Consider the following 13,051-nt stretch of genomic DNA (forward strand, 5'->3'; position numbering starts at 1 on the left):
CATCTTTCTCTCGGTCTGAGCAACCTGTCTGCTGGGATGGGATTTGAACCTGGAGCTGCCCCTTTTCCTTACAGATGAGGGAAATGATGGGCTGCACTTGGCCGATGTCCTGCTTTGAATCCAGAATTGAGAGCTTGTGGACAGAGACTGTAGAGGTCTCTGGGGTGAGTGGGGCAATGCGCCGACAGAAAACAAGACCAACACCTGTGGGTATAAATATTGGCTAAATAGATTTATTTTCATACAAAGAATTCACGGATCTCCCTGCAGTGACACCAGCAGGACGCCTGATCCCCCATAGAGATACCCTATCCTCCTGCATGAGACCTACAATAACATCCTGACCCGATGCCTGCCTGAAGCTGCTGCAAAGACCAGTCTTCCAGCTGCTGGCTCCCTTGTGCTTCTTTTATTAGCCACTCTTGGAAACGTCAGTACCTGCCCTAGTGCCAGCATCTCCTGGCACTTTCCAGGGGTTGATATACAACTGTGCACCTCCTATATAACAGGGAAGGGGAACCAGCATCTGACTTCCCCCCTTATCATCCACATGGGTCCAAAACAAATACTGAGTCAGATTCAGCCGTGGTGGAGATAGGCACAACTCCATTAGCTTCAGTGCTTACACCAAGGCTGCATCTGGCCCACTGAGGCACCTCAGGCATTTTCCGGGCATCCCCCCACTTATTATGTCACATTCACAACAATCCCAGAGCTGGGTAGACATGGGACCCTTCTTCTTGGACCCCTGGGATGCTGAATCTCGGAGCTGAGAAGCTGGACAACCACTCACAACACAGGCATGAATCCAAAGTGGTTTCCTGCCCTCCTCCTTTTATTTATCCTTTCAAGGCTCTGGCAGGCTCAGAAGGTCTGTCAGGGATTCCTCAGAAGGGGTTTCACTTGCCCCTTCACTGCTCTCAGATCAGAGGTACTGTTTTTTAAAAAAAGGGATTTATGTAGGAGCGATGAAATGGCAGGGATCTGTAGTGGTTGGGAGGGCAGGGGAATCTCAGCTGGGCATTCAGTTTCTTTCCGGCTCCCTTCTGTAGCAGTACAGGCACAGTGGATTGCACTGCCAGCAGGAGGGACTCAGGAGACTGGCGTCTATGGTCAGCTGCGCCACTGACCTGCCAGGTGATCTTGAGCAAGTCACTTCATCGCTTTGTGCCTCAGTGTCCCCTCCCACCTTTTGCCTGCTATGTCTCTTTACTAAGTTCTTAGGGGTAGGGACTGCCTGTAACTATGTGTTTGTGCAGCACCTAGAACAATGCAGCCCTGATATTAGCTATTGTCATACAAATAATAATAATAATATAGCACATTTCATCCTGAAGGATCCCAAAGTGCTCTATAGACTGATCCCTGAAATGCAGCCAGCTCTGGGGTGGGATGTGGCAGCTGTTTAATAGCACACAGCAACACCACACAACAGTGTTTAAAGAAGGGTGAGCAAGGATAAACTCTCTGACTGTAACTGCGCTGGGCATGCTAGATTGGCAGAATGTAGTTACCTGAACTGGAGTGTCGTGCCTACCCTCCTCATGCCCTTGTCCATCTCCGTCTCCTACTTTCTTCCATCCTGCGCCACATGCCTTGAACAACCTCCCCAGGATCATAGGCCGAGCTCCCTTTGCCTCCCCCTTCCCCAAATTGGCCTGCAAGCTCCAGTGACTGGGTCACTTGAGTTTAGATTGTCAGCCCTGTGAGGAAGGGGCTGGTGTCAGGTCAACCCTCCCCTTCCACCCTATATCTATGGACCACAGATGGGATTTGTAATAACAACAAAGGAACATGCCCAGGGCACTTAGTGACTGTGGGTGGTCAGGGCCCTGGTTTTATATCTGTTCTGAAGGCGCATGTCCCCCGTCCCTGCAGAGTGCAGGTGGGGCTCTGCCCAGGTCTGACCCCCATCCCTCACTCTGTGGGGTCTCTCAGGGGACAGTGCATCATTTCCACATGCCCTCATACTGAGGCTGATTGTAGAACCCTCCCCGTGGTTTATACACACATTGAAAAAACAAATCACAGCTATTTCTCGAGATCCCCGCACAGTTCCTGAGTCTAAATCTTCCCCATGCAGCTAACTGGCATGGAAACCTCAGCACTGGCTCAGTGAGCATCTCCTACATACTGGCATCCACTGGAGATCCCAGCTGTTAGTACGTGACACCCGAAGGGCAGGGCAGCCTGTGTTCCTGTCCTAGGCAGGGGCTCAGAAGTGGGTCTGAGTGAGCTGGGCTCCTGTCTGTGGTGCCTAATCCTAGTCATTGTGTGATCGTGCCCGCTGATAGTCCTTTCTCAGGCCAACTCAAACTTGCAGGGAGGCAGCACGATCGTTTGGACGCCTGGGTCCGGAGCCACTCGCTTATTGCATGCCCCCTTCCCTTCTCTGTGCCTCGGTTTCTTGGTTGGTCCGGTGGGGCGAATGATATTGACTCGCTTCCCTGCTGGGGGTTGTGGAGATGTCTGGCAATGGGAAGATGGAAAGCCCTAGCTACGTGCAGAGGGCGGCTGGTTCTCAGTCCACTGAATTCTCATCCCCGTTCCCTGCATCGTTCTGCTCGACGACCTAACGAGGCGATGGGCAGCGCACAATGCACAGGTGAAAAGCCCTTTCAGCTGCAATGACAAGAACACCCTGACCTTTCAGCCCTTTCAGCCACACAGGACTAGGCAAGGCAGAACTAGGTGCGCCACTCACCAGCGTGGGGCTGGTCAGCTCCGCAGGCTCTGATCTGCTCCAGGAGGAGGGAATGATTCCCTCTGAACACTGTGAACTTCAGCAAGGGGGAATGGGAATGTGCCTGTCTTACTGGTGCAGGGCTGGGAAGCCCCCACAGCTGTGTGGCTCCGGCTCTCGGCCATTCAGCCTGAGGCTTCCAGTGATACACGGGGGCCTCTGCCCCCCAATGTGTCCGGTTGACTGGTAGTAGCCTTTGGCTGCCACTTGGGAATGTCTGCAGGGAAATTTAGAGCCGTTTCTCTCGTTGCAGAGCAGTAGCCTGGGGGTCACAGCAGCTCCCCAGGCCCTGCAGGCTCAGGGAGAGCTGCAACACATCAGCAAGTGTCACCCCAACTCTAAAGGGCGGTGGAGCAAGGGATCGAGCACCAGCCACCCAATAAATAAATAAATAGGGGGCAGGGTTTCCTCTAACCTTTGTGAGGGGTGACAGCCAGGCAGAGCACACACCCTCCTGCTATCCAGTCCAAGGGGTTCCACACAAAGCTCTGTGGATGCCCCTCCATTATAACCTGCAGCTCCCTTGGCCACATACAGCTCGGCTGATGCCCCTCGATCCTGCTCTGCAGTCACCCCCTGCTACCCTTGGAATTCCCAGGGTGCCGGCGCTTGCGGTGGTTTCGTAATGCAGAGAAATGTCACCTAGGGACCCCACCACAAACACAGACTAGTGAGCTATGAAAGGCTTTGAACCTACAGCTCCTGAGATGTCCCTCTCCCCTTCCCCCTCTTGGAAGTCTCGTGGTAAAAAAAAAATTTTTAAACAGATGGTGAAGCAGATCAGACTGACTGGGGATAAGGCGGCTGATGGGAACCCCTGCCCCGGGTGGCTGCTCGAATCCTCTTGAGAGGCATTGCACCCCTTGGCACGTGACCCCTTTTCCAGCTCATTGAAAAGCTTGGTTATTACAACAGGAAAGGTGCTAACACAGCTCTACGCTCCCATCTTCAGAACCACTGCTAGTTCTCTCCAGGTCCTGCAAGTGCTGCAGTTCTAGCAGCCAATGTCTCTTCCCCCCAGGGCAGCTGACTAATGCAGGGTGATAGGCAGCGAGCCAGCTGGAAAGGTGGACTGTGGGGGGGGGGGATGGCTGGTATCAGCGGCCAGATCTCCTGCGGGCAAGAATTTCCAGGCTCCTCAGCAGAGGGCCCCTGCTGGGAGAGCCCCGTGGCTGGCTCAGTTGTGCTTGTTGGCCATCTGTCGATCTCTCTTCTTTTTCTCCATCAGCCTGCAGGGGGAAAGAATGTGTAAGGTGGCTTTGGACAGTTAGCCATGGCCCCCTGGGAGAGGACGGCAGATGTCTGCAGGCTTCACAGCTGCTCTCTAAGGGATTGGGATTTGTCACTGTAAGAGAGGACAGTTATGCTTGTCTTAGCAGAGGGAGGAGTGCATGTGTAATCACATTGCCCTCCAGTGGCTGGTCTACAGAGTGGATAAAGGACCTACTATTATTATAGCTAAGGGAGTGCTCTCTTAGCTGCGGGAGCAGCAGCCTGTGTTTTCGATGCTGAAGTAGCTGGGTTCTATCCCAGCTCCCCGGGGTGGGTGGATGGGGTTTATCTATGGGGTTGGGACTCACTTCCTGTTGCGCACTTCGGTCAGCTCCATCAGCCGCTCCTTGGCCGCCCGCAGCTCGTCCAGCCACTGCTGGTGGCGCAAGTCACAGTTGTTGCTGTGCTCAAAGCTCGAGACCCGGTTGGAGAGCTCGCTGGCTCGGTCACGCAACTGCTGGATGGAGGCGTACAGGTTCTCCTCGTCTTCTTCCTGCAACAAGGAGATGCACAGAGAGGGGCACGTCAGGAGCTGAGCAACCGGCCTGCCCTCCCTCGAGAAACACACTCTCTTGAGGCAAGAGAGATTGTGCCTCTGGGTAGTCCAGGGGCCAAGAGTCCACTAGCCCTCCAGAGCTAGATGGCTGGCTTCAGAATCACTTTCGATCACAAGTAGCATGAGTTTGCCAGCCTCAGCATAGTTTCTAATAGGGATCCATGTCCCAAACTGCCCCATCATTTAGTGACATTCAGGCCCCTTCCCAGTCAATTAACTCAATGCTTTAATTAACCCTCACAGTCCACCCTGTGAGCGAGGACAGCAGTTGAACCATTCTCCCCATTTCACAGATGGGGTAACTGAGGCAGAGAGGGGAAGGGCCTTGTCCAAGGCCACACGTAAGTGAATTCCCAAGCAGTAAGCAGAACCCAGCAACTCTAACCACTATGTGACACTCTCCCCTGGGACCTTCCAGCTGCCCAGGACGGCTGAGCCCGACTGGCTGGCAGCACTGAGGAATGCAGACTGCTCAGCTCCTGCGTGGGAGTGAAAATGCCTCACGCTGCTCCACAGCGCCCTCTGCGGCCGGTGAGTGAGCAGTGCCAAGCCACAAGGGGTATATCCAACTAGTGCAGTGTGGGCACTCTTTAGTGCCTTGGCCAGCGGTTCTCAAACTGTGGGCCGCCACCCCATTTTAATGGGCTTGCCTGGGCTGGCTTAGATTTGCTGGGGCCCGGGGCAAAAGCCAAAGCCAGAGGGCTTCAGTTCTGGGTGGTGGGGCTCAGGTTACAGGCCCCTTCCAGGGGCTGAAGCCCTTGGGCTTCGGCTTTGGTCCCACCCAGGACAGGGGGGTTCAGCCAGGTTCAGGCTTCGGCCCCCCTCCTGGGGTTGTGTAGTAATTTTTGTTGTCAGAAGGGGGTCGTGGTGCAATGAAGTTTGAGAACCCCTGGCCTAGGCCCTCAATAGGGGCATCCCTCCTTTGTCCAGCTACAGGCCACATGGGCACCTCACCAGCAGCCATGTTCAGAGGGCACCCACCACACTCACATCGATAGCGGTGCAGCCTCTGAAGACTACAGATCCCAGCATGCAGAGTTCCTAGGGGAGCTGAGCCAGAAGCTGCATTGCATGCTGGGACTTGTGGTCTCCATGGGCCATACCTCTGCAGAAAGATGACGCTTCCCTGCTGAATGCTATAGGCCAGCCTTCCCCTCGCTGTTTGAGCTTCACCTTCAGTCAGCTGGCATGGGCTGCTCAGGTGCCCCAGCAGTGCCCTGAGCTCCCAAGGCCTGTCAGCAGGGGAAGGAGATGGGAGGGGTCCCTATGGTGCAGACATCACATCACTGCTTTCAGTTCTCCTAGCCAGTCCTTTCCTTCAAAGGCTGGCAGCTCTGCAGGGCGAGGCATGGAGCCCAGGGCAGGGGCGAGCGGGCTCTGCAGCGCTGTTTGGAGTCAGCGCTCGTGGGCTGGGGGAGAAGGGAGTTTCAGGAGCTGGCTAAAGACCAAAGGAGGCAAGTGACTTAAAGGCACCAACTGATACTGGGGGCAGGCAGCTCCTGGTGGGGTGAGTCACATCACAGGGTGCTCACCTTCGCGTTGATGATTTCGATGTGGATGAGCAGGGAGGAGAGCTCCAGGTCCTCAGTGTAGCTGTTCTTCAGGGGCACTGACCTGTAGCCTGCAGGCAGCAGCGGGGTGATAACAACCCAGTCAGCATGGCTCCATCCCAGCGCCCGCATTGCCCTCCCAGCATGCCCGGGCACAGAGGAAAGCAGCCGGGACCGGCCTCCTGCTCACATGCACGCTCCCGTGCGCACGCAGATGTTCTTGCACACTCCCCTGCAAACCCGGCAAGCTCACACATTGTCCTACCTGGGATCTCACAGCAACACACTCATTTGGGAAGGGAGGAAGCTGGGAGGTTTGGGGCACCAGGGGGTTGCTGGTAAGGACAGAGCTGGGAGGGGCAGGCACTGCCAGCTGAACAGGGAGATGCCTGCAGGGTCCTGGGGTGAGGAAATCCCCATGCAGAACTGGCTCTGGGGACAGGCCTACCTCAGGGAGGGAGCGTGGAGAGGAGGGGCTGGCAGCAGGCAGCCTGTACCTGTCTTAAGGCCCTTGACGGGGAAGGTGGCCTGGGCCAGAAAGTTGGGGTCGCTGAACATGTCCTCCTCATACACCACGAAGCGCAGGAAGGCAAACTCAGGGTTGTTGATGTCGAAGACGAACTGCTTGAAAAGCCACATGGGGTTCAGGCCATTATCAGCTGGGGGAAAAAAGGGGCGGTCAGCGCACAAGAAACACAAGCCTCTGAACGCCTTACGCCAGCAGAGAACAAAGGGGAGCGCCCGCCGTCTGGCAAGGCAAAGGAGTTGGCTGGTGCGGGTGTGTGTGTGCATGACACACGCCACTGGCACTTGCTGGAGACACGCTCCGAGGTGTGTGTCTGTAGGGACCCTTTTTTCAGAGTAGCAGCAGGGACCCTTGTCACCGCCCCCTTGTGGCAGGTATCAGACCCACGCAGGGGTACACCAGTCCGGATGGACACATCACTGCTGCCTGCTGGAGTGCATGGGACCCGCTCAAAAGCAAATTGGTTCCATTACTCCCAGGGAGAACGATGTTACTAACAGATCCCCTGTTCTAGGATCACGCTGTCCCTGTAGATTCACCCTCTCCCAAGGGGAGCAGTTTAAGGGCAGATGCACTGATGGAGCACGAAGAAAAGGAGTACTTGTGGCACCTTAGAGACTAACAAATTTATTAGAGCATAAGCTTTCGTGAGCTACAGCTCACTTCATCCGAGTGCCACAAGTACTCCTTTTCTTTTTGAGAATACAGACTAACACGGCTGCTACTATGAAATCTGAGGGAGCACGGGCTGACATGGCTCCTTTTACAGACACCCTCTCCAGTTCTGAGGGTTCACAGCCCCTTATTAGGGCAATTGCTACATCACACTTCCAGGGTCCACACAGCCGCTCCAGAGGGGCCGTTCATGGGGGAGCTGCCCCTTGCCACCCCAACACATGGGCTTCCAGTACCCTGAGAGCTGCAGGGCATGAATTCTGGTCCTGCTGCCTCCTGTACGGAGGCTGACAAGCTCGGGTCTGTGTATGGCATGCGGGAGGCTCAGGGCAATCTGTGGCAGAGCAAAGTCTGGCCCTTTGTATTCATGCTGCAATTAACGAACAGCCCCAGCCATGCAGGGAACCAGCTGAATTTCTGCCCAGGCCAGGTGGGGGATGAGCCTGTTAGGAGCATTCTGTTCTGCTAGAGGAGAGGGCCCAGTTCTGTTTTCTGCAATGCCTGTTCCCCACCAGTCCCTCCAGCTCCCCACCTACGACATCCGTCTTGTTCTTGCTGCTGTCAAACTCCGAGCCGCAGACCTCCACCTCCACGAAGGGGCACACGATGCTCCTGCCGTTCTTGGGGAGATGCCGGGCGCCTAGGATCTGGGGTGAGGAGGTAGAGATGCCAGGAAGAGACGAGCAGACTGCAATGTTAGAACTGCTGCAGAATCCCAGCCAAGGGCGCCGGAACAGGAGGGGCCAGGGGGTCATGGCCCCATCACATTTTACCGGCGCCGTAAGGGTGAGAGACAGAGCGGGGACAGGGGGATGGAGAAGAGCGAATGGGAGGAGAAGTCTTGAGGGGAAGAGGTGGCAGTGGGGTGGGGCCTCAGGGTGAAGGGGTGGCACGAGGGGCAGGGCCACAGTTCGGGCACCAGTGCCCCCCCCCACTTTTAGGAAGCTTCCGCCACTGCTGATCCCAGCTCCTAGTCGCCTCTTTTCTGACTCAATCTCTGTGGTGGGTTTCTGTAATGTCCATCTTTAGGGTCTGATCCTCCTCACTAGGGATCCCTCATTCTGTCCGCAGGGGCAGCGTAGCTGTGACATTGTGTGTCCTAAATCATAACGCACTGGCAGAGGGTAGGCAGCGCACTCCCAGGGGATGGGAGCAGTACACACCCGCTCCGGCCTCAGGGGTTTTTCCAACGTCCCCGCACCACTCACTATTCTATTCTTGACAGGTTTTTATACCATGCTTCTCACAGTGGTGTCTAAGCGCCCGCCTATACTGCCACGTGATCCCGCATCTGTCACATCCCAGGCCTTGCTGCTTATCCCTGATTGGAATTCTTGGCAGCAGAAACACTCAGTCATGGAGCTGGGGGGCTAGTCCCAGACCCTGCTCATCATGCCCACTAGCATCCTGAGTTCATCATCTTTTACTGACTCATCAAAAAAATGACTCACCCCACACAAGCAGGGAAGTAGATTCTGTATATGTGTGTGTGTGGGGGGGGGCGGCGGGGGTCACACAAGCAGGGAAGTAGAGTCTTATATATATGGGGGGGGCATTGCCCTCTACAGGATGGAACCACTGCTCAGCTGTGTGTCATAGGCTGTATACTGCTAACACCCAACAGAGATTCTCCTTGTGCTCAAGCACTGGAGCCTCCCGTGTTTCTGGAGCAGGCTCTGAGCTCCCTGCCTGTGAGGTTGGGAGGGGTCACAGTGAAATATGCCTCTCTGTCATTAGCGCCCGTGTCGACACTGCCCTCCGTTACCCCCATGCGGCCCTCCTGGCTGCAGTGGGGTTCTATGGGTGTGATTTGGCCCCCGGTATTAATATATGAAAGAGACAGATATTAAGTGACTGACGGGCCTGAGGCGACAGGTCCCAGGACTTGGGTCTCTTGGTCCTTCCCCCGAGTCCTAGGCTGGTCTCTCACTTGCCTGGAGCTGCACAGTGATGGGTTCCACGATCTTCAGGCTGCTCTTGTCAAAGGGGTCAAACAAGTCGTCCCTCATGATGTCTGGCTGTAAGACGTAACCACTGCGGCCTCCCAGCATGAACAAGGCCTGGTTCAACTGCATTGGTTTATCTGGAAGAAGCCCAAAGGCAGCAGCCAATCAGCACGTGGCAAGAGACAACAGGATGTTCAAAGGGGCAAAAACCAATCCGCACTCACAGAGAGACACCGGAGCGTTCAAAGGGGCAAAAACCAATCCGCACTCACAAAGAGACACCGGAGCGTTCAAAGGGGCAAAAACCAAACCACACGCGGAGAAAGGGACAGAAGACTAATCCAAGTGGCAATGACCAATGAGCTGGGGGAGAAGCCCGTGTGGGGCCAGAGGCAGCGTGGAGGCAGGAAGTCTCTGTGCGGTGTGGAGGCATGTGGGCGTTGTGCAGAAGGCCCTGCCCCCAGCAGTGCTGTTGGCTGGGGGAGCTAAACCCCCCACTTCTGTCACACAGAGGCACCCATGCCTTGTGCGGTGATGGGAGACGGTGCCGGGATCTCCACAAATGGCACTTTGCAGTGCGTACTCAGCCCTGCGTGGGAACAGCCTGTATAGGGGACGGAACCCCTGGGGTTGCTGGCAATTGCGTCAGGCTGGCTCTTGGTCACGTGACTGCAGGGTCTTCCTTAGGGAAGCCATTCAGCTGCGGATTGTCTCCTCAGGGAAGGGAGGGGATCCCCATTGCTCAGGACATTCAAAGCTAGCTGGGCAAAGCACCTCATATTATGTGAAAGGGAGTGGATCTGTGTCTGAACTGCCCTGTGCCCATGGGTACGGGGCTGGACAGTTACCGGGGGTCTGGAAGTTAAGGGCCACCAGCTGGCTGCCGCAGATCCACATGGGCAGTGGGTCGTAGTTTGAGGAGTCCAGGCGCTGGCCCTTGGGGTAGACGCGACTGAGCTGGCGTCGGTTGTACTGCAGGAACTTCTTGCCCTTGCTGCGGTTGGCATACTTCTCAGCCTTGGTCTCGGGGAAGGAGGACATGTCCCGGTAGCAAGCCTTGTCTGTGCCGATCTCTGCAAGGACAACAGGCAGGGTCAGCGGGTGGCCACTGGAGGCCCTCGCTAGGGAGGCATCAGGGTGCTCTGGAGCCTGGCACATCAGTGATGCCCACTGAGGACAGTTGTTCCCTAGGCTGGCAGTCCCCACCATGAACTTTCCTCTGCCTGAACTCAGGGCTCAACCTCCGCATGGGGCCCACTGCCCACCTAAGTGCACTTGCTATGGAGCTTGGCTGCTCTGAATCCTGGAGGGGAGAGGGGTGGCTGGCTGGAGGGGCTGGGGCTGGGCAGTTCTGTTGGGGACCGGAGCTGGCCAGGTCGGCCGTGGGCTCAGGCAGGGCTGGAGGGAGCAGCTATTTGTATGGGTAGGAAGGATCTTCCCAGGGCCTGTTTGGTTCCCATCAACACTGGCCACACCCCTCGGAGGGCTCAGTCAGTGACGCAGCAGCAGCTGGGGCCTTACTCTCTTCATCGAATGGCACCGGGCGGCAGTAAACGACCAGCTCAGAGAGCTCCAGGGCGATCTTCTTCCTCCGCTCCATGATCTTCCCCTCTTGCATCTGCGCAAGGAAAGGCAGGTGCTCAGGTCACTGCCCAGAACGCAGAGAGGCCACGAAACCTGAGCCACTGATACGCCCCGCACAAACGGACTGGCAGAGCCTGTCTGTGAGGGCTGGGCACCACGTCCTCACCCGGGGCAAGGACGTTTCAGGGGAACCACCGAGTCCTGCAATGCAGCCCACGCTCACGCTCCCCTTCCAGACAGAGGTGCGCCCTCTGGAGACTACAGGTCCCAGCATTCTGTGCTCCATAAGGAACCACGCAGCCTTCCGCTGAGATTGCTTTGGAGGAATGCATGCTGGGAACTTTTTTTCCCCAAGGGCTGCACCTCCATATTCGGGATGATGTTGGCTACAACCTCTTCCTTTAATGGATCCCTTCAGTTGCCAGTGGGTCCCTGAATGGGCAAAGTATGGGCATTACCCCTTAGCTTTCGTGCTCACTGTATCTCCGACCCAAGCGGCCAGGGAAGCTAGAGCCTGAGGGAGCGGAGTTGCACCTCCCCCAGGCAGGGAGTGGGGAATGCTTTGCCTTCCTGGCGCCATGGCACCCACCACAGTGAGCCCCAGCCCCCACCTTTGTGAGACACATTGGACGTTCGTTAGGGTCATTCTAATGGTGACAATGAATGCCACCGGCGCTCAAAGCACACGGCTCCTCTCACTCACCCTGGCGTCTGCGTTCTGCGTGGCCTCCCGGATCTTGGCCACCCAGTCGTTGAGTTCTTCCTGTGTGTCTGCAGCCACGTCCAGCGCCTGGGACGGGTGGGACATCTGCTGGGAATGGATGGTGAAGACAAATGGTTTGGAGCTCCTCCCGTCTTTGGAGATAGCTATAAGGACATCAGAGGGGGCTTTACTTGGAGAGATTCCCAGTGGGCAGCTCTGTGGAGCAAAGGACCCCTCCAGGGTCCTTCTCTCGAACCTGCTGCACACGGGGGGAGGGGGGAGAGGGGAGGGGATCGGCTCCTTCCTCTGACGCATCATCACCTCGGGCAGAGCGTCAGAACTGAGCGTGAAACCTGCTCCTCTGTCGCCCCGGGCAGCCCTTGCCTACCCAGGGCACTTGGGCCAACTGTTTGAAGCAGGGTGTGATTCCTGACTCACCTCCTAGAGACGTCACTCACACCAGGGGAAACTGGGGGAGGAAAGAGGGTGAAAGGCTCTGAGCGTGACCTCCCTCTTATTCACATCAAGCCAAGAGGGACACGGGAGGCTCTGCATCTCACAGCCTGTCTCAGGAGGTCCTGAGGTCCCTCAATGTCCTCTGACTTCCATGGGGCTGAGGATGCTAGGCACACCCAGGACTGGGCCCTAAAGCTCGGACAGTTTTCCTGAGAGGGCCACAGCTCTGAGGCAACTTGCTCGTATCTACCGCCGAGGAAAGGGAGGTGGCAGTGCAGGGATGGGAACGGGCTGGGCCTTCAGCTCAGGCCACTATTAAGCTGTAGTAAAGGCCATTCAGCAAATCTGCCTCTAGGTTGTATTTAGCTCCCCACTAGGGCTTGGGGGTGCTCAGCACTGACCTCTCCTTGTGAGTCCCCTTCCTTCTAAGCCCCTTCGGCTACGAAGACCCTCAGATTTCTAGGACAAACTGGGGCCACGAGATAGCAGCTCCCTTGCAGGCCTTGGGCAGGGCCACAGCTGGGAGAGCTCAGCCTGTCACACAGGAGCACAGGCTGGCGGCGAGCTCTTTCCCAGCAGTTCTGAAGTCCCCACCGACTGTCGCAGAGATGCCTGCTACAAAGCTCTGGTGAGACAGGGACGTTCCAGAGCCTGCTCCTGGGGGCGCAGTAAAGGCATTGCCAACTTCCCTTTGGTCACTTTACATGGTACTCCGCAGCCCCGCTCACAGGAAACCCCTCAGAACTCACTACAGCGAGGGATCCAAGGTAGGAATCCAGCAAAACGGGTTTAGACCCAACAGACTTCATTTAATAATAATGATAATACCCAGCTCCTATAGGAAATTCCATCCATTGCTCTCCATGCACTTTACAAAGGAGGTCAATATCCCCATTGTACGGATGGGGAAACTGAGGCAAAGAGCAGGTGAACTGACTTGCCCAGGCCAGTTACAGAGCCAGGAATAGAACCCAGCTCTCCTGAGTTCCAGGCTGGTGCTCTATCCTCGAGACCACACTGCCTCCAGATGGGCAGTTGCA

General features: G+C 56.3%; 1 protein-coding gene across 1 annotated transcript in view; it reads right to left on the reverse strand.

Moving 5' to 3' along the window:
- Nucleotides 1-207: 207 nt before the first annotated feature.
- LOC119851292 (1-phosphatidylinositol 4,5-bisphosphate phosphodiesterase gamma-1-like) overlaps nucleotides 208-13,051 on the reverse strand; it is an 80,026-nt gene continuing 67,182 nt past the window's right edge. Inside the window, 9 exon segments of the mRNA XM_038390907.2 lie at nucleotides 208-3,972; nucleotides 4,324-4,508; nucleotides 6,104-6,192; nucleotides 6,619-6,780; nucleotides 7,855-7,969; nucleotides 9,257-9,405; nucleotides 10,117-10,341; nucleotides 10,790-10,886; nucleotides 11,556-11,719. Of these exon segments, the coding sequence (XP_038246835.1) occupies nucleotides 3,921-3,972; nucleotides 4,324-4,508; nucleotides 6,104-6,192; nucleotides 6,619-6,780; nucleotides 7,855-7,969; nucleotides 9,257-9,405; nucleotides 10,117-10,341; nucleotides 10,790-10,886; nucleotides 11,556-11,719 (1,238 nt within the window). The 3' untranslated portion in view covers nucleotides 208-3,920.

Source organism: Dermochelys coriacea, chromosome 2 (genome assembly GCF_009764565.3).
Source record: "Dermochelys coriacea isolate rDerCor1 chromosome 2, rDerCor1.pri.v4, whole genome shotgun sequence".
NCBI lineage: Eukaryota > Metazoa > Chordata > Testudines > Dermochelyidae > Dermochelys > Dermochelys coriacea.